At 46.0% G+C, this 24675-nt stretch overlaps 1 protein-coding gene across 1 annotated transcript in view; it reads left to right on the top strand.

Moving 5' to 3' along the window:
• RSRC1 (arginine and serine rich coiled-coil 1) overlaps positions 1-24675 on the top strand; it is a 100274-nt gene that overhangs the window by 69637 nt on the left and 5962 nt on the right. Inside the window, exon 10 of the mRNA XM_058811869.1 lies at positions 13190-13258. Within this exon, the coding sequence (XP_058667852.1) occupies positions 13190-13258 (69 nt within the window). The remainder of the gene's footprint in view (positions 1-13189; positions 13259-24675) is intronic.

The following is a 24675-nucleotide window of genomic DNA, read 5'->3' as shown; positions in this document are numbered from 1 at the left end:
AATCATTAAGGTTGGAAAATACCCAGCATTGCCACATTTACCATTTTCACTAGAAAACTTAATCCAACTTTTCCCTGCCTGTCCCACAGTATTTTTCTCATCTTAAAAGTGGATAAAAATCTCAAATACTGACAATGTTGTAGCAGCAAAGAGTGTTGGGAATCCCTAAATATTTTTACAGAGAATTCCTATCATCTGGCCTTGGGGTGGAATGGGGATGTCATTGTGTCTTAAAAATAGAAATTTCTTGTAAAGCCGTGGAGCACAACTGCTTTAACAGCTGGGTGTGTGCCAGCAGAAGGGATTTCCCAGGTGATGTGGAATATTTATGAGATTTAGGAAAAAGTCCTTTTAAGGACAGGGATGAGAAACAGCTACTGAAAGTTTTTGGGTTTCTGGTATTTCTAAGCAAAAAAGCAGCTTGTGAAACTGATCTGCAAACATTTCTTTATTCTCTACTATATCCTAAAACCAGCTGTATATTAAATAATTAAAATCATCCTGATCCATGCTTTAAAGAATACTTCATTTTATGACTGGTTCCAGGATGGATCTTGGAGAGCCAAATATAAAATTTTGGAAATCCCTGAATGTCTGTCTGTGCCAGACGACTAATTCATTATTTTCATTTATTTGGAGAATTCCATGTTGTTGCTGGGATAAAATTAATTGAAATTGAATGAATTAAAATGTTTACAGAAACATTAAAATGTTTCTGTACGTGTGTATCTCACAATTTACCAATTTCACTGATTTGCCCCTTTTATCCCCTGGCATCAGTGTGGATTTTTCTCTCTTTTTTTTTGGGGAGTTTTTAATAATTTCAGGAAATCTGTGTTTGTGGCATTAGGGAGCACCAGGGACAGCACCAAACGTGGTTAGTGCAGCTCTGGAAGAAGACACAGGATAATATTTCCTTCCCTTTTTTAACCATCAGTCACTGTACGGAGCCACTGCGCCAACAAATTCATAACCTCCTCTGTATTTGATTTTAAAAAAATAAACCCAACCAACTTTTGCTTTCCCCAGTTCAATAACTCCCTAGAAATGTGCTTTTATACAGTGTAACTCATACAATCCTGCACGGGCTTATAAATTGAAATCCCACTTTTTTCGGACGTTGCTGCCCGGATGACTGATGGCTGTGTGTATTTGCCATAAAATTTTAATTATGACAGAGTTATGAATCACTGCTCTCGCTGGTTAAAGTGTTAAAAAATGATGGGTTTGTTGTTTATTAAACTTGGGAGCGTGGAGGAAGGAAATGGAAGAGCCTTGGAGTTGTGTGGGCTGGATCCCGAGCTCGGGTGTTTCCTCAGGAGCAGATTTTGGATGTGCCCTTCCCTCCCTGGGCTCTGCTGCTGCCCAGGGGGACAAATGCCATGGATTTGATTGCTTTGAGCATCCCAGGGTGTGCTGGGTGGGGTTTGTGCCATCCCATCCCTCGGGATCAGGGCTGTGGCTGCAGGAATAGCAGAGCAGCCCCGCTCCTTCCCTGTGCGAGCGTGGGGATAAAACCAGGGGGTTCACTCAGAAACACCAAATACTGAACAAATGTCAAGGGGCTAGAGCCAGAGCTGTGCAGAGCTGTAAGGTGGTTTTTATTGAAAGTTTCAGGTTTTGTTACCAATATCAGTGTGTTTCAACACAAGTTCCCTTAGAACATCACAGCACTTGGCATTTCCCAATTTTTCCCCAAATTTTAGGCAGCAAACATGTGCAGCAGCACCTGATGTATTTGGCACTTGAGGGGTTCCTTTGAAGGGCCCCACTTTGACTTTTTCTGCCTTAAAATCAGCTTTATTTGCCTTCCTCTTTGGCCGGGCAGGGCTTTTGCACAGAGCCAGAGGAACAGCTTGGAATGGTTGCAGGGTTTCCATCCCTGGGGATGCTCCAGGCTGGGCTTTTCAGGGATGTGCTGCACAACAGGTTGGTGCCATTTGGGCACGAGCAGGGAGAGCACCTGGGGGAATTGGGGATGAATGGGGGGAGCTGGGGCCCATTAGTGCTGCCCACTCCTGCCACAGCCTGCGATAGGGCTAAATGAGTTTTAAAGGACAAAGCTGGGGGATTAGAAAGTCCTTTATGGTTTGATCCATGTGGAATTGGGCCTGGTAATAAGGAACAGCCCTGTTGCACTGTAAACTAAGGGGAAAAAATCCAAAATTTGAAATACTTGTCATTTGTATTGTAATTTTGGGAATAGCATCTCGTTTTTCTTTCTCGTGAACATGAAATGTTGTTTGACAGTACATTCTATTTGCAATTATTCATATTTAAATTATTCGGTCACCTGCTATGCAAAGTAAACTTTGAACAATATAAATAATTCTTGAAAGTTGGACTGGATGGCCTTGAAGGTCTTTTCCAACCTTAATGATTCTATTAGTTTATTTTTAGTAAATTAAGTTTAAAATCAAAGCTCAGCTTCATCATTAATTTCAACTTACTTAATGTTTTTGTTAGTCTCAGTGAAAATAATGGATGTGTGTGTTCGTGATATTTTTTTAATTGATTTGGCTGGTAAGAAAGTAGTGAATGTTATTGTAACAAAGGAAAATACAAAAATATGAAATAATAACTATTAAATACTAAAAAAATTCCAGTTGGTGGTGTAAGGAATATCCTAACCCTAATCCTAATCTGTAGAAGTGACAGGGGATGGGACAGTTGGGATGGACGGAGAGGAGAGATCTCTGAAGCCAGGTCATTGAATTCATGGTTTATTGCAAAGGGCCTTGCATTGGCTGGGGGCTCTTCAGAGGAGTGGATATCCAGTATTGGCAGAATATAGAGATTAAAGCAGTTCAGTGGGGTTTTTGGAGATAGTTATTAACCCGCTTGCAATATTTGTACAAATTGTAAAAATAATATTTTAATATTATGACATTTTATTATAATATTATAATGTTATACATAATATTATAACATTTTCCAAAAATGTTATGATGGAAGTTATCTGAAAAAAGGGGTGATTTTTCTTTAAGAATTTTTTTATAGAATCCCCAAATGGTTTGGGTTGGATGGAACCTTGGAGACCACCCAGTTTAACCTTTTGTCACCTTCTGATGGACACCTCATCTCTGGAAGTGTCCCAGGCCAGGCTGGACAGGGCTTGGAGCAGCCTGGGACAGTAAAAGGTGTCCCTGCCATGGCTGGGGTGGCACTGGGTGGGATTTAAGGTCCCTCCCAACCCAAACCATTCCATGTTCTATGCTTGGACGACTGAGCAGTGCAATTAAAAGTGTGATTAACACAATGATCTTCATTAAAAAGCACAAATTCCATATAAAGAGTGCCCAGACATCCTGTGGGTGCATGGCAAGTTCAGAGGCAGGTTCCTGCTGATGGATGAAGGATGGGGGCCTCAGTGGTGCCAGCCCCACACAGGGATGTGCATTCCCTTTCCTCATGGTTAAAACCCTTAAGCACCCAATGACATTTTAATATTTCAGATTATTTCTGTTCTCTAAGAATGAGAGAAAGACCCTCCAAAAGTACCTGGCAGAGCTCTCCCATCCAAAGTTAAAGCCGGCTGGAAATGAAACCTAATTGGAGAAAGTTTATGGAAGTTCTGGTGTTGAATAAGGCTGCTTATTTATTACGTTGCTACAGCTTTATACAAATATATGGATGCACGTGTGTCTGAGGGAAAATGATGCTGTCCAGACTTATGAGAGCCAGTTGGAATCTCTCAAGGCTGCAGATGAGCAGTGGGAATGCATGTGTATATTATCAGCTCCGTGCCCTTGGCGGCGACTTCCTCCCTGATGACAAATCTTCCTTCACTGCTCTCCTGGAAATCACTGCTTTGGTGGTTTTCTGCCTTGGATTTGTCTGTTTTCCCACTTGCTCTAATGGGCTCTACTCGAACTTTTAAAAACAAGCGTTTATTTGAAATACATTAAGCCACACAGCACTTCAGAAAAAAATGTTTGCTACCCCAAATTCCTTCCTGAATTATTTAAGCGCCGCTGGAGCAAACTGTTTACTCAGGGATGCTCAGCCTGGTGTGTAGTAGGGGTGTAGTTTTCTTTTAATGCAGTTATTGAATTCCAACCCACAGAGCCTCTGGCGGGGTTCCAGGAGTGCTCCGCTGCACCGAGTGAAGATAAATTGTTTGTTTTCAGCAGCATTTCTTCATCTTCATCACTTAATCTGCAATGAAACTTTACAGCCAGCCGCTGAATATTTAAGCAATATATTTACCTCTTTTATCCTGGGGGAGTATTTAATGAGGCCGAGTACAGTGAATGGTTATAGGAGTTGAGGGTGCAGGCTGGGGACGTGGAGTTTCCCTTCCCTTCTCCGCCGGGATGTTCCCGAGGCTGCCGTCGAGTGAGTGCTGGCATCGCTGCGAGTCCTCCCCACCGATCTTCCCTTGACACACGCTCCCCCTTTTGGTGCCAGATGTCAGGTTCCTGTCCCTGCCTGGCCCCTGATTCCACAGCTCCAGCTCGGTGAATCCTGGCACTTTGCTGCGCCCCCACCCCGAATTTTCCAGCTCTGAGTTTTCCACCTCGTCCTCTCCTGATTTTTCCAGTGCCCTGTTCAGTATCTCTATGAGTTAACACTCCTCGCTGCTAATATTCTTTTTCTTTAACACTGTCTCTGTGTTTATGCGCTTACAGGGTTTTAAAAAAAACTTCAAAAAGTGCTTTTTGATATTTTTTGTTTTGTTGCCTCATGAAGGTTTTTCATTAACATCATGGTCAAAGTGGGAAATGATCATACATAGGGTGCACAAATTTCCTTCTTTCTTCAAAAAATCCTCAAAAATGCTTCCTTGCAGCACAATTTGAATATTAATTGTGCTCCATTCTTGATTAAGTATGCTCCACTGACACAGCTTTATTCCTTACGTTTCCACTCCTGATGATTTTCCCGGGTTGGAAAGCAGGAGCTGGAAATTCCCGGAGCCCTCCGAGGTGCTGGGGCCGCTTTGGCTCCTCTCAGAGCTGCTCTGCACTCAGCTGTGTGCGCTCTGTGCTTTATTGCTTCCTCCCCACAGCCACAGGACTTGTCATCTGCTTGGTTTTCACTTACCGTGGCCATTCCTGACGTGGGGAAATTGGCAGATGAAAGAAGGGCTCCTTTGGAATCGAAGTTTTGGGAGTGAATTTTTCAAGTTTGCTGACAAGCTGTCAGGCTGAATTCTGCCCTTACCCCAGAAAGAAAAGCTGACTGTCATTGCCAATCTACAGCCTGTAATGACAATTGTATTTGAGGCACAGTACCATTTTTTTCCCCCAGAAATCATTTAAGTAATTTGTCTTTGTGGTTATATTTTAAGCAAGGAAGTGTTTTTTGAATTAAAATGATTTCTTTGTGGAATTAAATGGAGGAGCTGGTAGGTTTTCACGTGGAGGTAGGTGGGTAGTACAAGATCAGGGTGATTTCTCATGGGTGGTGGAGCTGGTGGCTGGCAGATCCCATGAGAAATGTGTGTTTTTTGGGGTGTGGGATGTGGGACACAGTCTGTGGAGCTGCAGGGCTTGGTTGAGCTCTGCTTACAACAGGGTCATGGTTTGGGCTGAGATCCTCACAGGAAAGGGAGCACTGAAGCCACTGAGAAGGAAAAAAGCAGCCTGGATTTGTCCTTCAGAGTCTGTGTGATGGCTCTGACAGCATTTCCATGGGGACTGCAGGGCCTGGGCAGGGACACCTCCCACCAGCCCAGGTGGCTCCAAGCCCTTCCAGCCTGGCTTCCTCCTCTCACCTGCTCACCAGCTCCATGGCAGCCCTGTCCATTATCCTCTCCCTTCTCCACCCAGGGTGGGCCAGGGGGAAAGAGCTCTGGGGCAAATACTGCCTGAAGGACAATTTAGATAAATTGAATCAAATTGGAGATTTTCATAGGGATGGCCTCTTGGTTTTCTGGTTAAGCTGGGGATTATTCCTGAAGGATATAGCAATAACAGCATTCTTTACTCCATCAACTTTTATATAAGACATTTATTTTTTTTTGCTCCTAAATGTTGCTGCTTCTTTTGTCTCAGTAGTTTAGGGGCAGGTTTAACTCCAGGCCATCCTTTTACATTCTCCAGCTCTTCGTTCCTTGAGGAAGAGGAAGCTTTTCCCTTCTCATCAGCTGGAGAAAATGGCCTCAAGTTGCACTGGGGGAAGTCTGGATTAGGTTTAAGGAACAATTTCTTCTTGGAGGAGGTGGAAAAGGTCTGGCTTTGGAATGAGCTGCCCAGGGAAGTGGTGGAGCCTCCACCCCTGGAAGTGTTCAGGAAAGGTGTGGATGTGGCACCTGGGGACAGGGTTAGTGCTGGATCTGGCAGTGCTGGATCAACAGCAGGACTCGATGATCTTAGAAAGCTTTTCCAGCCTTAACCATCTCCTGATTCCATGATTCCCCTTCTCCCCTTAATGAAACTGCCCTGGCAGGTGCATTTGAGCACTTCCCTTGGGATCCCTGAGCTGTTCTGAGCACTGGTGTCCTCCCCAGGGCTGAGCAGGAGGGGACAGTTCCACATCCAGTTCTGCAGTTCCCCTGGGGCAGCAGATCCCAGCTGGACCATTGCTTGGCTAGGAGATGTCCAGGTGGACAATGTACAGCCTTTTCTGGGATGGACACAAACCCTTGCAATATTTAACAGCAGCCCCTGCAATCAGTCAGAAGCCAATTAATCCTGAGTGTTAAACCCTGTTTAAGGTTGGATTTTTCCTCCAACGTGTGTTTGGGGGGGAAACTGTGGGAGAAAGAGAGAAAGAAATTAGGGATGCACTAAATAATGGATGGATGTACCTAGCCAAGAGCTGCTGATTAAGTCTTCTTTAGGATTATTATTATAAATAGGGAGTGCCAGATCCTCAGCTGGAGTAAATGGGCTTGGCTCAGCTCAAGCCAGTGGAATTGTGCCAGCTTGAACTCACTGAGGATCTGGCCCTTAATTCTGGAAAAGGAGGATATTTGGGGAGGAGGATGGTGGGGGCTGTGGGAAGTTGGGTGATGAGAACACTGTTTTCCTGGTAATATCAGGGACAAAAATGTAAATGACTATTCTTTTGAATTTTGTAATGAGATTCAAGGAACTACCTGATGTGATTTCATTAGATAGAAATGACTTTTTCCCCAAGTAGCTACATCTTAACCCCCTGCATGTAGGAAGGGAATATGCATGGAAAATGTGGTGGTCTATTTATTTTTGTGGCTGATTGTCTCCTGCACCAGCATTTCTGCCATTCCTACCTCAAAAATGCCTGGATGGCCATCACGTGTTCCTTGGAAGGAAATAGGAATAAAGAGAGTTGATTGTGGAAATCTGTTTCCCACTCTGCTTTCCCACCAGGAGTGAGGTGGGCTGGAATTTCAGATGGCAGCGATTTCAAATTCAATGTGGGGATCTCATTTGGCTGCATTTTAGAAAGGTATCAACAAATCAGATTGCAAAGCTGCTGGTTTGGTAATTGCTTGTAAAAAAAACCAACCAACAATCTATTTCCATAGCAAAGGAAATGCACATTGTTCAGCAATACCTTAAAATACAGTGTTTGACCCTCTAGAGTGGACTCAAAACAAATCCAGCTCTGAAATAACACTTTTAAAAGTGCAATATCTTGGAAGGACTAAAAATAACAACACAAACCTAGTTTTTTGTATTCCTAATTGTTCTGACCATGGAATGAATTTCTCAGTCAGAGGGGGGCACAGCTTTTTCATCATTCCAGTACCATAAAATCCAGTGTTTGACCATTTGGTGTGGCCACATTTATGCTTAAAAACCAAAAACCCACCTTTCTAAGGAGAATATCTCAGAAAGCTAAAAATAACACCACGGAGCAAGTTTGTTATATTGCTAATTGTTCTGACCACAGAATTAATTTCCCAGCCAAAGGGGGGGCATGGCTTTTTCATCCCTGCCAGCCTGGAATATTCAGCGTGTCACAGATGTTCATGAATAATGTCCATTTAGAAGCGTTGGCAGCGAGCGGGCGAGATGAATGAAATGTTGGGGGGATCTGACAGGCAGCACGCTGCTTTGTGATCATTCCAAAGTTCTAATAATCTCCCTCACCTTCCCTGCCTGCCTCTAATGAAAGAGAATAGGTGATTGCACCTCGGGCTATGTTCTGCGCCTAATGACTCCTCCAAAGGCGGATTTATGGAGAAAAAATTAACTTTGAATGAGGATTGAATTGGCCCTGACAGCCTGATAGACTGTGACACAGATTCTGTGGCAAAACAGACGTAGCCCTAATTGATTATCAATATTTTAAGCAAAGTGATGAAAATAAGCATTAAGTGATGAGAAAGGCAGTCTTAATACAGGAGGCAGTCACTGGGATCGGGGAGGCCTTTGGGGAGCTGGGCCCCGCTCAGCAGAGCTGGATTTCAGCTCTCGGTTCTTCCTTCCCTGCCCAGCACCCCGTGGCCCTCCCAGATCCCTGCCCTGCACCTTGATATTCCCGGGATGAGCCTGCCTCCCTCTCTGCACAAGGTTGGTCTCATGTCTCACCCCTTGAGCCTCCCTCTCTGCACGGAGTTGGTTCCATGTCTCACCCCTTGAGCCTCCCTCTCTGCACGGAGTTGGTTCCATGTCTCACCCCTTGAGCCTCCCTCTCTGCACAAGGTTGGTCTCATGTCTCACCCCTTGAGCCTCCCTCTCTGCACAGAGCTGGTTCCATGTCTCACCCCTTGAGCCTCCCTCTCTGCACAGAGCTGGTTCCATGTCTCACCCCTCTGCACTGTTCAGCGGGTTTTTGGATATTCTCTCTTTGCTGCTGGGCTCTCTCCCAGCCCTGTGCTGTTCCCAGCCAGCAGGTGAGCCGCAAACTGCTTCCTGAAAATGGTAACAGTGAATGAAACAGGGGGAAAATTGCCTGCTTGGTGAGAAAGGGTTTATCTTGATTATTATCTTGGTTATACTCAATATGAACAAACACCAAATAACTACAAATATCTCAGTTATCCTTTGGAACGAGACAGTGTTTGGGTTTTGCCTGTGTTTTTTCAGTTGGGTTGCACATGACTGAATTTATCTTCTACCAAAAATCCATTTCATATTTGGGAAAACCCTCGTGGCCGCGAGCCAGGTGCTCATTAACTGTGCCATAACAGGACATTTATCCCAAAATAAGGAATATTTTCTGAAATGACAAAGGGAAGGGAACTGGTGCTGAAGAGGTGAGGAATAGCATTCCTTCAGTGGGATAACATCTCCCTTCCAAACACTGGCAGTGTTCCCCTGAGAGCTCAGAGAAGTTTAAAATAACCAGATTTGGGTTTCTGGGGAGTTTCTAAGTGTGACTGGCAGAGCAGGGGAGGGGCAGCGAGCTCCTCCCTCACCCTCAGGGCTCCAATATCCATAATTAGGGTCTGGTGTAATTAAATTACAGGGCAGCAAGGGCAGAACTTCCCATCTTTGGGAATTGGGTGTTCCAGGTGTAATCAGGGAGGGCAGGGAGACGATGGACTGGGCAAGTGAGCCCCCAAAACATGGATTTATGGAATCACAGAGCCCCGTGGAGCTATGGGGTCATGGATTAATAGAATCATACCCTCATTTAGGCTGGAAAAACCTTCTAAGGCATCCAAGTGTGTTGGTGGTGTTTAAATGTTGGGTGAAATGTTAGTAAAGGCAGAAATACAGAAAACTTAAATCTGGGGTGGTAAGAGTGTGTGTGGTGGTGTCACTTTTCCTCTGGAACCCAGAATTCCTGGGTGCTGCTCCTGTGCTGCTGTCAGAGCAATGCTCTGAGCAAGTGGTTGTTTGGAGTTTGTGCTGGAATCTGTCAGATGGATAACAGATAATTTTACACGTCAGCCCATGAATATTCAGCGGAGAGGATTTCCACAAGCCTTGATAAATTTAATATACCAGAGAAAAATAGCATGTAAATTAAACAGAGCCTTGTAAATTAATAATGGATTCCACTTGTATTTTTATATGTGAGCTGACTGAATATTTTATAAGTGCAAAAATGTTTGTGTTTAAAAAAAAAAGGTGAAGTCTTTCTGATGAGCACCGTGGATGGTTGGCTGCATTTTAAATGAGATGTCCATGTGTTTTTACAGTTTCTCGGCTTTCTTTTCCTCAGACACATCTTGTATTTTCAACTCTGAGCAGTTGGAAAGTCCACAATTATGTTGAATTAATTTATTTTTCCAGACCTCTGGTGGTTTGCAGTTGTGGGTGTTCTGACACTCCTCTCTTTTTAATTTTGACAGGAAAATGAAATCTCCTTAGTGAGGGGCTGAGTGTTTTCCATGCACCTTCCCTGCTGCTCCCGTGCACTGAGAGGGCTCTGCTGCAGGGGCTCCTCCATGGCCACACTCTCCAAAATGCCCTTTCCAGCCCCAAAACATCCCCTGCCTTGTTCTACCTTGGTGTAATTCAGTTTTCCTGGCTTCTCTTAATTAGCAGCTTTGCTTGGAATAATTTCACCTTGGCACATTGTGAGGCTGGTGGGGATTAAAGCATCACCCATCCATCAGGGAGGAGCTCTGCTTCCCAACCTTGGGCACTTCCAGGGGTTCCATGGAATTGTTTAGGCTGGAAAAGCCCTCCCAGACCATCAAATCCAACCCTCGAGTTGTAAAGATCTTTTAATGTTGTTTGATTGCAGCTTGGTTTGAGAAAAGTGAATTTCTTTTAGTGCTTTTGATGGCAGTGAACAGTGCCATCTGCTTTTGGACAGCGAACAACAATATATTCACTAAATAATAATAATAATAACAATAACAACAACATGGAGGAGGAGGAGAAGAAAAGAAGGAGAAGAGAAAGAGAAGGAGAAAAGAAGAGGAAGGAGAAGAAAAGGAGAAGAAGAGAAAGGAGAAAGAGGAGAAGAGGAAGGAGAAGAAGGCAAAGAGAAGGAAGAGGAGAAGAAAAGGAGAAAGAAGAAGAAGAGTGGGCACAATCCTGTGCCATATTCTCCAGAATGATCCTCTCAGCCTGGCCCATTCTGGGACTTAGTGCAAAAATGACAGAAATGGGAAATGTTTGAGGAGAACTTTTGATGTTAAATCCTGGAAGTAACTCAGAGTTTCAGTGCCTGCGTTGGTCGCGGTGGACAGAGCCCTGTGAGCTCCAGGGCTGCTCTGGAGATTTACGGGCTAAGTTAAATTGTTGTTAATGAGCGATTTTGTGTGGAGAATTGTCCTCGTGATAGTTCCTAAATTGCCCCGTTGTCCCTCTAATTAACCAGGACTTGAAAGGCCGAGCTCTGCCTGGGCAGCAGTTTTAACTTGGCTTACAAGGGCTGGAAATCAGCGATTTAAAGTTAACAAAGGCAAGCTAAAAATGTATTCATTGACCAGCAGCATTTTTGCTGTGTGTTTTAATATCTTTTTGCCACTGAGATACCCAATGAATTGTTCCTGTGCAGCAACAAATCGGGCAGGAAGAACAAAGTAGCTCAGTGGAATAGATAAATCAAATTTAGGCCTGGTAGTTTATTGAATCTAAATTGTGCCCAGTTGGCCCACGAGCTATATGAGCAATCCATCTTGTGCTGATAATGGAGGGTCTTGAAATCCACCTGATGTTTGCATTATTAAATTCCAGCCTAATGAGCTCTGCTAATACATATTGAAGACAGTTGTAAGGAGCAGAATGGGAATGGGAGCGGGATAATTTGAAAGAAACATAAGCTGAGCATTTTACATGACTCAAGGGGTATATCTACAATTACACATATCACCAAAATTGAATTTAAATGGAATTTCTATTATCCCTGTCCTTTTACCAAGGAGAATAAAGTGTAAATGAAGTAAAAGTCTTTAGAGTTACTCGTGGTTTGGTTTTATTATGGGATTTAATAGATTCTTGTAATGATCTTCAGTGGCATAAAAAGTTTTAATATTTCACGGCTTTAAATGTTGTCTAAATCTGTATAAAACTGTGGAGATGGGAGCAGCTGTCAGTGCAGTGATGGGATCACTTTGTGACACCCTGGCCAGGTTGTGCATTTTAAGGTGGAGCTGTGGCTCCAAAAAGGAACGAGCCCTTCACCCCCTCCTGAGCTGAATTTGGTTTTCATTAATTCTTGCTTAATTCAGGAGGTGCTGGGATTAAATATTTGCAAATCTGACTCAGCTCTTACCATCCAGAGCACAGTTTATAGTCATTTCCCTCCCTGAGAGGGCCTGGTGTAAATTCTGGATTCCTGGTCCTTGTTGGTTCTTCTCTTTCTGGCCTGGTGATACTTTTGAAAACTTAATATTTCATCAAGTATAATGTTATTAGAGACTTATTCTCACTTAGTTCACTCATCAGGCAGTGAGATGGCAATAAAAGAGAATGGCTCCTTTGAGACATTAATGCTTTGGAATAAATGATGTGCTAGAACAGAAATTTAATTAATTTACAGAGTATATTGATAGTCCCTTGTTACTGTGCTGTATATTTTTAATCTTCTTTAACATCTGTAGGAAAGTGTTTGAAAACCCCTGCAGTTGAGCAACTGGTAGATAATTAAGTAATAAGGGAAGAGGTTTCTAGAGGGAAAAAATTCTTTTAAAAGAAGATTGTTGTAACATGGATTAAGTACTGCTGCTGTGATTTGGAGTGAAGAGGAAATTGTGTACTACCTAATAAAGTCCTGAGGAAGAGCTGGCTCCCGCTCTGAGCAGAGTCTGCAGCCCTGGAAATATTATTTTGTTTCTGTTTTAGCCTCAAAATGGGTCTGTTAGATTACTCACAGTGGCAGCAAATCTGCCCCTTCATGGGTGCACCACGTTTGGTGCAGTTTGGGCTGGGCAGATTGGGGTTTAAAGAAAGAAAACCTCCTAAAAGTCTCTTAAGGGCTTTGCTTACCGCAAAATGCATGTGGGGATTTGTATTGAATTAATATTGCCTCTAATATTGACCTGATATTACCATCCATAAACCCATTTATGCCATTCCTTGACTGTGGGGATGACTTTACATAAATTTAATGAAGAAGCAAGTTCTGGTCTGTCAGGCACGTGGATTTCATTGTTGGGCCTGCAGGAAGGAACATGAAATTGGGTTTAAAGCCCAGGAAATATTGTTTGGCAAGAGGTTGTTGACACCTGGCAGTGTCCCAGGCCAGGTTGGGCATTGGGTTTGGGGCACCTGGGACAGTGGGAGGTGTCCCTGCCATGGCAGGGGTGGCTCTGGGTGGGATTTAAGGTCCTTCCAACCCAAACCATTCCATGATTCCATGATTTGATAGGATAAATTTAATTAATTTCCACTCATTTTCTTCTTTTTAGCCAAAGCAGACGAAGCGTTGAAGGCCAAGGAGAGAAGTGAAGAAGAAGCCAAGAGAAGAAAGGAAGAAGGTGAGGAATTTTCTTTTATTTCATGACAAACTAAAGCCCAGGAGTCAGAAATTATTATTTAAGTGCCCACACTCCAGTGGGGCTGTGTGATTTTCCTGCCTGGGCTGATGATGGAATTTGGTGCCCTGAGCTGCTGCTTTGCAGGTGGAATAATGGAACCACAGGGACTGAAATGTCGGGGAGTGATGGGAAGAGACAAATCCAACATCATGAGGGAGCCAATCCAAACAATCCAGGAGCCTCAAATCCTCACTGGAGCTCTGGGTGGGCTTTAAGGTCCCTTCAACCCAAACCATTCTGGGATTCCATTATTTAATTCCAAGAGGGAGCTCAGGAAAATTCCCCATTTCTGAAACGGCAGCTGCTGAGAATTTCACTCAAAATCAAAATGTTCTGATCTTTAGTTTGTTTTACTCGCGGACTGTGGGATGCTGAGAGGAATTCATTGGTGCTCCCAGTTAATCCTGCTTGGAGAAGGTTGTTGTGGTACAAAAGGAGGAAATTCAAGTGGAAAAGTGGGATGGCCCAGACGTGGCAGGAGGGGGAAAATCCAGATCTGGCTGGAAAAGGGTCCAAACCAAGGGGCTGTGCCCTCTCCCCATTGTGATTCCTGGATTTTGGAACCAGTGGCCCAGGGGAGCCTTTCCACCTGAAGGAGTCCCACGGGCACAGGGATTTTGGGATGAGCTGCTTGGGTCCCACCAGCACCAGTTTGCAGGGAAGGTTTGGAACAATGCAGGATTTATTTTTGTTTGTGCTTCCATCCCATTGTGATGGCAGATGTGCTGGCAGAGGCTGTGCCAGCAGGGATTGGGAAGGGTGAGGGGGGAAAGGCAGAGGGAGGAGAAAAGGGGAATTCATGACTTGGGAACAATGGAATTTCCAGGGAAATGGGGAGGAAAACTTCTCTAAAATTCATTCATAAGCCGTGAAAACTGTCCTGGGGTGGCTTTGAAGGGTTGTGAGGATGTCACAGTGCTGGAAAATGAAGAAAAGGTTTTCTCTGAATAACTCAAATCTGTCCATTTGCTGAATTGGCTCCCAGTTAGGAATGGAAGATTCTGCCTAGAAAATACAAAGTTTTATTAAACTGTGTATGAAGCATTGAAGCATTCCAAGACATCCAGGGGAATTGCACACTGGGAAACTCAGGTTTTTTTTTAAGTTTATGTCCCATATGGATTCAGAATTCCAGTTTTAGGTAGGTTTGTATCCCATATGGATTTTCAAACAGGGCATTTATCCAGGGCTTTGAGTGTGTTCCCTTCCCTGTCCCAGGCTCTAGTGGCAGGCAACTTTTTCTTGGAAAAAAGAGCATTTTGCATTTTTTCTGAGTTTCTCCTTCCTCACACATCATCTCTGGGTGGTTTTTAACCCTCTTTGATCCCTCATGGGATCCCTGAGGTTGGAAAAACTTTCCAGACCATTGATTCCAAACTGTGACTGATCCCCACCAGAGCACTGAGTGCTGCATCCAATCATTGAAATTAAATAAGATAAAGCAAAATTATATTAAATTAAATCTTAAAAAATATTCTAAATTACTATTTTAAAAGAATTTTTATTTCTCTAGTATTCCATATTTTATTTCTCTATCTAGAACCCTCCAAAAGGAAATTCCAGCCTGTGTAGACAGCCTGTGACTCCTTTACTCAGGAGCTGCAATAAAAATAATTGTACAAACAAACCAATCCTCTCCCAACTCATAAGACCTGGTTATTGCCCACCCCACAGCGAGGGTGTCTTAACATTCCTTTTATTGTCATTTTATTGCCAAATCAGGTGTGAGATTAGACGTTGGATGTTCCGTGTAATCTGCTCAGAAATCAAATTATTTGACCTCCAAGCCCAGCTCTGCCCCTTCCCGCTGGTTTCCTGTTCAATATGCAGCATTTCCCCAGCATGAATAAAAAATCGAGGACAAATTAGAATCTACAGACAGCTGACCCCAGCTCCAGATTAGAGGCTGGGGCCTTGTGCTGGTTTAAATGTTTTAATTACCACAGTCCCTCCAGCCTGGTGAAGGACACACAGCAAAATGCTGATTTTTTTTTTTTTTAAGTGACTAAAAAGCAAAGAGAAAAAGGAAAAGGCTCCCCCCGCCTCATTTGAATTTTTCAGTTTGATTACATTTGCACTTCCATTGGAGCTATGCTAATTTGCTGCATGAAATTAGGTCTATTAGCAAAACCCACCACTTTTCCAGGAGAATTTTCAGTTTTCAGTGCTTGGGTTTTCCTACTTAGGTGTTTGTTTACTTGCTTTGGGGCTGCCTGAAAAGTGACAAAATCCAGAGGGGATTTTGCCACCCAGCTGTGTTTTACTCCTGACAAATTCCAAATAGGTGACATGGACAAGAGGAAAATTGGAAAAAAAAAATGCAAAGGAAAAATTGGAACACGTTGGATGATGTTAGGGAGAGGTTTTGGGCTCGTTTTGCTTAATCTACCACAAATAATAATATTGTTAAATATTGAGTTTAAAATACACCACGGCAGAGCAACGTGTGGGGAGGAGGAGCTGAGGGTGCATCAGAAAACCAGGAAAAGAAGTTGTTCTGGAACACAGCAGAATAGAAAATTAGGATTTTTGGCAGTCAGTCATTCCATAGGTGGATGGGTGGGAGGGTGGTGCTGGATGGGGCAGGTGCTATCCCAGTGCCTTTATCCCAGAATTTGCATTTCCTGGTGCCTTTATCCCAGTGCCTTCATTCTGTGATTTGCATTTCCCAGTCCCTTTTTATTCTGTGATTTGCATTTCCTGGTGCCCTTATCCTGGAATTTGCATTTCCCAGTGCTTTTAACTCAGGATTTGCATTTCCTGGTGCCTTTATCCCAGAATTCGCATTTCTTGGTGCCTTTATCCTGGAATTTGCATTTCCTGGTGCCCTTATCCTGGAATTCGCATTTCCTAGTGCCTTTAACTCAGGATTTGCATTTCCTGGTGCCTTTACCCCAGAATTTGCATTTCCTGGTGCCTTTATCCTGATGCCTTTATCCTAGACTTTGCATTTCCTGGTGCCTTTATCCTGTGATTTGCATTTCCTGGTGCCTTTACCCCAGAATTTGCATTTCCTGGTGCCTTTATCCCAAGATTTGCATTTCCCAGTGTCTTTATCCCAAGATTTGAATTTCCCGGTCCCTTTATCCCAGGATTTCCATTTCCTGGTCCCTTTACCCCAGAATTTCCATTTCCCAGTCCCTTTATCCCAGGATTTCCATTTCCCAGTCCCTTTATCCCAGGATTTCCATTTCCTGGTCCCTTTACCCCAGAATTTCCATTTCCCAGTCCCTTTACCCCAGAATTTCCATTTCCCAGTCCCTTTATCCCAGGATTTCCATGTCCCAGTCCCTTTACCCCAGGATTTCCATTTCCCGGTCCCTTTATCCCAGGATTTCCATTTCCCAGTCCCTTTATCCCAGGATTTCCATTTCCCGGTCCCTTTATCCCAAGATTCACATTTCCCAGTCCCTTTATCCCAGGATTTCCATTTCCCAGTCCCTTTATCCCAGGATTTCCATTTCCCGGTCCCTTTATCCCAGGATTTCCATTTCCCGGTCCCTTTATCCCAGGATTTCCATTTCCCGGTCCCTTTATCCCAGGATTTCCATTTCCTGGTCCCTTTATCCCAGGATTTCCATTTCCCAGTCCCTTTATCCCAGGATTTCCATTTCCCGGTCCCTTTATCCCAGGATTTCCATTTCCCGGTCCCTTTATCCCAGGATTTCCATTTCCCAGTCCCTTTACCCCAGGATTTCCATTTCCCGGTCCCTTTATCCCAGGATTTCCATTTCCCGGTCCCTTTATCCCAAGATTCACATTTCCCAGTCCCTTTATCCCAGGATTTCCATTTCCTGGTCCCTTTATCCCAGGATTTCCATTTCCTGGTCCCTTTATCCCAGGATTTCCATTTCCCAGTCCCTTTATCCCAGGATTTCCATTTCCCGGTCCCTTACCCCAGGCTTTGCGTTCCCGTGCCTGGCATGTGCCATCTCATTGCTGAGCTGATTCCTTCTGCCCCCCCCACCGCTGGTGAGCTCTGCAACATTTTGATAAACTCCAGGGAAATAAATTTGGCAGCAAATCAGCAGGAGTAGATTTAATTACGGCTCGGAGACCTTTCCCTTTTCTGGCTTAGTGATCCCGAAAGTCCACGCGCCGTTCCCCGGGATCCGCTGCCCAATTTGTCCCTCCACGCCGTGATAAGCCAGGCAATTACTGCTTTATTGATTTTTCATCAGGGCAAATTGGAAGTTGATTTTTTTCCCTGCAAAGGCAGGGGTGATTAAGTGCTTCCCGTCGGTTCAGTCCCGGAGAGCTCCGTGGCAGAATCCAATATCCTGAGGTCAACCTCTGCAGGGAGATAATTCGGTGTCTTGGCCACGTGTGAGGGAGAGGAATCAGGGCTACAAATGTGAGGGGGTATCTGTGGAGACAGTTTAATTTGTTCCATTTATATGAACAAGTCGTGTGGCACATGCTTGGAAAATATCATTTTGAATAGGCCTGGAAATGAGGCCCACGTGGGCAGGGAGGGAGGGCGGGATGCAAACGAGAGTGGGAATGTGGCTGGGAGACAGCTGGCCCTTCCACAGGGAATAAACCCCATCCCTGAGGGGCATTCCTGCCTTTTACTGAGCTCTCTGTGCTGCTGGCATGACTTCCCTTCAGCAAAAGGGAGATTCTTCAAGTGTTCAGGTCCCTCTAAGCCAAACCAGTCCATGGTTCTGTGATTCTGTGATTTTGAGTGATAGAGAGGTCATGGAAGCAAAGTCAGAATGTACAAAAAGCCTGGAGGACTTGACTTTTAGAAAATCCCTAAATTATGAACTCTATAAACCTGAATTAAGAGTTTTAATTCTTTTTCCTATTCATCTTTAACCTGCTGGCCAGGAGTTCTCACATGAAGAATCTCATCCATGGCCACCACAAAATATCCTGAGCTGGAAGAGACCCACAGGGATGTGTCCAACCCCAGCCCTGCCCAGGACACCCCAACCCACTGATTTCCCTTCCCACTTCCTTCAGAGAGAGTTAAAAGCCTTTTCCTGGGTGTAATGGATATTAAACCACAGCTTGGACGTGCCAGGAGAAGATTTGCTGGGGTGAGGTCAGTCTGTAATAAGTTAAAGTGCTTTACTCAGCCCTGGATTGGGATGCCCTGAAGTTCATCAGTTACTGCCTGAGCTCCTCATTTATCTTCAGTAAATTTTCCTGAAGTTCATTGTGGTGGCAAAGACCAAACTCAATCTGTTTAACCCCCAAATTATTTCCTACAGATAATACGTTTAGATGAAGACATGGATTATTTTTCCCTGCCTCCTCAAAGCTGGAATTTCCAATATTCCTCGATAATGGCAGGTTTGGAGCCCCTCCCAGGGTGTCCCTGGTGTGCCAGTGTCACTTCATTAGGCTGACACCAACACCTGGTGTTGTGCTGCTGCTCCCAGGGGGCTGTTCCAGCATCTGGCACTCACTGTGATCTCCTTTTATCTCTGTTTAATCTTCAGATTGCTGAGTTGGAATTGAAAGGGGGCAGGAGCAAATCAAGGGGAAAACAAAAAATGCCAAGTTTTGGTGCAGTGGCAGAGTGTGGCTTGTTAGGAAGAGCAGCCACGTGAGGAAATGAGAGATGGGAAGGAAGAGGGGAGTTTGGGGTCCTGGCCACTCTCTGTGTCCAGAGCTGAGGAAAGGGAATTGGAAATGGGATCAATGCCCCCCCAAGGATAATGGCTGCTGGAGGAATCAATTCCTGGCTTTTTATTAAAGCTGCTCTAATTAATAATCACTTCTAAATGAATTCCTTACATTTTGCCCTGCTTTGTGCCTGCCCATCCTCTCCTGGCCCTTTGTATTCCAGAGTTCCCTCTTTGGCTTCCCTGCTTTCCCTGGAGAGGATCCCAATGGGATCCCAATGTCCTGGAGCTGCTGCAGGGCTGGAGCCAGGCTGGGACACCCGGGGGGGCTCACCTGGACAGGAGCAGCTCCAGGAGAGCTCAGAGCCCTGGCAGGGCCTGCAGGGGCTCCAGGAGAGCTGCAGAGGGACTGGGGACAGGGATGGAGGGACAGCACACAGGGAATGGCTCCCAGTGCCAGAGGGCAGGGATGGGTGGGACATTGGGAATTGGGAATTCCTGGCTGGGATGGGATTCCCAGAGCAGCTGGGGCTGCCCCTGCATCCCTGGCAGTGCCCAAGGCCAGGCTGGACACTGGGGCTGGAGCACCTGGGACAGTGGGAGGTGTCCCTGCCATGGCAGGGATGAGAAGTAAATGATCTTTAGGTTCCTTCCCACCCAAAGCATTCCATGAATCTTTAAAAATATCAAAGTATATTTGAAGCTGATATTTGAATGATTTTATTTTAGCAATCACAGCTGGTGTCATTAAAGTTTTACAGTTCTACGAGTGAAACAGAAATTTATGATCTCCCTAACAGGGAAATTTATGGTTTATTTTTACAAATTAAAAGTCTTGAAATCGTCTTCGAATTTCAAGATGAGAAACAAATCTGATTTCTGTACCTCATTAATGTTGTGTGTTTCCCTGTCATCCCCATGGCATTTATTTGTGCTAAAGGAGAAGTCACTTAAGGGAATGGGGTTGTAAAAACCATCATGGAATTGCTTATTGGACTTCAGTCAGTGGGAACACAAATTTATGGCTTCGTATTGAAAAGCTGCTTCTAAAGGGCAAATAAATAGGGGTGTATGGGAAATAAACATGGGGTTTTGAGGAAAATAGACAGGGGTGTATGGGTAAATAAAGAGGGGTGTATGGGGAAATAAATAGAGGTGTGTGGGGAAAATAAACAAGTGTGTGGGGAAATAAACAGGGGTTATGGGGGAAATAGACAGGAGTGTATGGGTAAATAAACAGGGGTGTATGGGGAAAATAAATAGGGAGTTATGGGGGAGATAAACAGGGGGTTTTGGGGAAAACAGGCAGGAGTGTAGGGGAAAACAAATAGAGGTATATGGGGAAAATAAATAGGGGTGTATGGAACAAAATTCCCGATCCATTTGCTCAGCCCACAATCCCTGGTGTGGGGAATTTTATTTTGATAAAAATTAGGGTTTTGTGGATTTGGGCCCATCTCACAGGTACTTCCAGAGAGGTCTTTTTCTGGGGATCTATGGGGTGAGCCAATTCACTGGGAATTGTCCTGTTCAGGCTGGCTGAGGCCTAGGTAAGTTGGGAATTCAGAGGTGGATGATATTTTATTGGTGCTGGGCAGACCTTGAGCTGGAGTGATTGACTTTATTCCATGTCCCAGCTAAAGTCTGGGAAAGGAACAGCAAAATAATTTGAACCAAGCAGCATTTCCTGATGTGCATTTCCTGATGTGCGTTCCCTAATGTGCATTTCCTAAAGTGCATTTCCTTTTCCCTGCAGCCAGCCCAGGTGTCTGGGGGCAGCAGAGGTGGCTGGAGCTGCTGTGCCTTTCCCCTGGTGGGGTTGGCAGGATCAGGGTGGGAATAAAGGGCTGGGAGCTCCTGACTGGGGCCCCGTGTGCCAGCACGGATCCCACGGGACACAGAATCCCTTGGGAGGGCTCTGTGGGGTCACCACACACTGGCACAGGCCAGGGGGAAAGAAAGGAGCCCTGGGCACGTGCCAGCAGCACTTTCTGAAGTGACAACACAAAGTGATCCCTGGGAAAGCTGGAGGGCCTCCAAGCTGCAGCCCTGCTGCCCTGCACGCTCTCCCACAGTTTATTCCCACCACACTGCGCCAATTTCCTCCCTGTACCCATTGCAGAATCCCATTTTCCTGTAGTTTCTCTGCTGTTGGACCCTGGGCTCCTGCAGCAGGAGCAGGAATTCTCACTCTGCCTGTGTCAGTGTGGGTTTGAACGTGGACAGATCTCTCTGTAGGAAACGTCCGTGTGGGATCCCCACTGGTGAGCTGTACCTCCAGCACAGAGGTTATTTGGGATGGAGGTATGGGACAGATAGAAGCAGGCAGTAATTGCCTTTAAGATCAGAGCACAAAGCATTACCTTGGATTTTACAAGGCCAGCGAGCAACAAAAGAGCAGTAATTTATGAGCTCAGCGTAAAAGAAGAGCATAATTGCATTAAAAATTAATGCTAATGAACACTAAAATGGGGAAGGTGGTTATGATGAAAGTTTGGATTCATCTTCCCCGGGTTGAATGATGGCTGGTGCCTTGATTAATGGCTTAATTTCTATCAATTAGCGGGGAGAAATCTCCACTGAGACAAGGGTAAATTGAGCATTGAATTACAGGCCTGGCTTTGTGTGCCCAGGCAGGAGCACGGCGGGCGCAGTGACAAACACGGGGTGGCCACAGATCCTGCAGAGCTCCCTGGGCCACAGATCCTGCACAATTCCCTGTGCCACAGATCCTGCACGATTCCCTGTGCCCCACAGATCCTGCATAATTCCCTGTGTCCCTCAGATCCTGCACAATTCCCTGTGCCCCACAGATCCTGCAGAGCTCCCTGGGCCACAGATCCTGCACAATTCCCTGCCCCACAGATCCTGCACAATTCCCTGGGCCCCACAGATCCTGCACAATTCCCTGTGCCACAGATCCTGCACAATTCCCTGTGCCACAGATCCTGCACAATTCCCTGGGCCACAGATCCTGCACAATTCCCTGGGCCCCACAGATCCTGCACAATTCCCTGTGCCCCACAGATCCTGCACAATTCCCTGTGCCCCACAGATCCTGCAGAGCTCCCTGGGCCACAGATCCTGCACAATTCCCTGGGCCACAGATCCTGCACAATTCCCTGTGCCACAGATCCTGCACAATTCCCTGGGCCCCACAGATCCTGCAGAGCTCCCTGGGCCACAGATCCTGCACAATTCCCTGTGCCACAGATCCTGCACAATTCCCTGTGCCACAGATCCTGCAGAGCTCCCTGTGCCACAGATCCTGCACAATTCCCTGTGCCCCACAGATCCTGCACAATTCCCTGTGCCCCACAGATCCTGCAGAGCTCCCTGGGCCACAGATCCTGCACAATTCCCCGTGCCACAGATCCTGCACAATTCCCTGTGCCCCACAGATCCTGCAGAGCTCCCTGGGCCACAGATCCTGCACAATTCCCTGCCCCACAGATCCTGCACAATTCCCTGTGCCACAGATCCTGCACGATTCCCTGTGCCACAGATCCTGCACAATTCCCTGGGCCCCACAGATCCTGCACAATTCCCTGGGCCCCACAGACCCTGCACAATTCCCCGTGCCACAGATCCTGCACAATTCCCTGTGCCCCACAGATCCTGCAGAGCTCCCTGTGCCACAGATCCTGCACAATTCCCTGCCCCACAGATCCTGCACAATTCCCTGTGCCACAGATCCTGCACAATTCCCTGCCCCACAGATCCTGCACAATTCCCTGCCCCACAGATCCTGCACAATTCCCTGTGCCACAGATCCTGCACAATTCCCTGTGCCACAGATCCTGCACAATTCCCTGGGCCCCACAGACCCTGCACAATTCCCCGTGCCACAGATCCTGCACAATTCCCTGGGCCCCACAGATCCTGCACAATTCCCTGTGCCCCACAGATCCTGCACAATTCCCTGTGCCACAGATCCTGCACAATTCCCTGTGCCCCACAGACCCTGCACAATTCCCTGTGCCACAGACCCTGCACAATTCCCTGCCCCACAGATCCTGCACAATTCCCTGGGCCACAGATCCTGCACAATTCCCTGTGCCCCACAGATCCTGCACAATTCCCTGTGCCACAGACCCTGCACAATTCCCTGCCCCACAGATCCTGCACAATTCCCTGGGCCACAGATCCTGCACAATTCCCTGGGCCCCACAGATCCTGCACAATTCCCTGTGCCACAGATCCTGCACAATTCCCTGTGCCAAGGCTGTGCCCACTCCTCTTCTGAGAGCAGGGCTCTTGCCCAGGATGGTCTCAAAAACATCCCAAAAAGCCCCAAAATGGGAGTGCAAGGGTGGGAGGAGGGCAGTGGGGAAGGCACACAGGATGTGCAGGGCTCCAGCAGAAAGTTCACCTTCTCAAATTCAAAGTTCCTAAATGCATAGATATTTTCTTAAATTTAAGGTTCTTAAATTCAGAGCTCACCTGCTGAACTTTCCCCTCCTGTTTTCTGCTGCATTTTATACCTAATGCTTCCAGGTCTTTAAAAGAAAAGCTGGTAGTGTCTAGACTTGGTTTAGAATCCGATAAAAATGAGGGTTTTATCACTATAATGTATCAAAATAGCAAACTTAGGGTAGTCTGGTACTCTCTGAAGTATGTTCTGTAGTAAGTACCACAGTGCTCACAAAATACTATTTTTTATATATTTTAATGAAAACCTCATTTTCACAGGATGTTAAAACAAGCCTAGGCAAAGTTTTTCTCATTAATTTACATTTTTCCAGCTTAATTTGTAAATCCTATGTGCTTCCCATAGTAAATAGATGCCGGGGTACTCCCAGCTTGCTACTTCAACAAATTTAATTGTATTTTTCAAGTGCTTGCAGTGAAGTTGGGAGCAGAAAAATGAACAGGCAAAGGTTTCTCTGCCCAGTTTCTATTTCTGGGGTGTAGTTATTGTTCCTGTGACCGTGGCAGGGAAATCCTTCCCTGGAAATCCCAACAGCTGGGACAGAGTGTTGGAGGGGGTCTCAGGGATTGGGAAGTGTGAATGGGAATTAACTGGGATGAGTTATGGGGGGGATGGAAGCTGATCCCAAAATCTGGGATGGATGGATCCCTCAGGGATGGATCTTGCAGCGATGAATGGGTTGGTCCCACAGGGATGGATGGATGGATCCTGCAGGGATAGGTCAGGGATGGAACCAGCAGGGATGGATGGATCTTGCAGGGATGGATCCCTTAGGGGTGGATGGGTCCTGCAGGGATGGATGGATCCCTCAGGGGTGGGTCAGATTTTGCAGGGATGGATGGGTTAGGGATGGATGGGTTAGGGATGGATGGGTTGGGGATGGATCCCGCAGGGATGGATGGGTTGGGGGTGGATCCCGCAGGGATGGATGGGTTAGGGATGGATCCCGCAGGGATGGATCCCGCAGGGATGGATGGGTTAGGGATGGATCCCGCAGGGATGGATGGGTTAGGGATGGATCCCGCAGGGATGGATGGGTTGGGGATGGATCCCGCAGGGATGGATGGGTTAGGGATGGATCCCGCAGGGATGGATCCCGCAGGGATGGATGGGTTAGGGATGGATCCCGCAGGGTCGCTCCGCTCGAAGCATCCCCGGGCTCGCCGTCCGCGGCTCCGGCGCTGTTGAGTGAGGCGGTGCCTCCCTCTAACGGCAGCGGAGCCCGGCCGGGAAACGGGATCAGCGGCTGGAGATCCCGGGGAATGTCCCGGGAAATATCCCAGGAAATATCCCGGGATAGCCCCCTCCGGGCTAGGCAGGAGCGGGAGGGGTTTGTGGAATGGGACAGG

This window comes from Ammospiza caudacuta, chromosome 11 (genome assembly GCF_027887145.1).
Source record: "Ammospiza caudacuta isolate bAmmCau1 chromosome 11, bAmmCau1.pri, whole genome shotgun sequence".
NCBI lineage: Eukaryota > Metazoa > Chordata > Aves > Passeriformes > Passerellidae > Ammospiza > Ammospiza caudacuta.
This window is presented reverse-complemented; position numbering and strand designations above follow the sequence as displayed.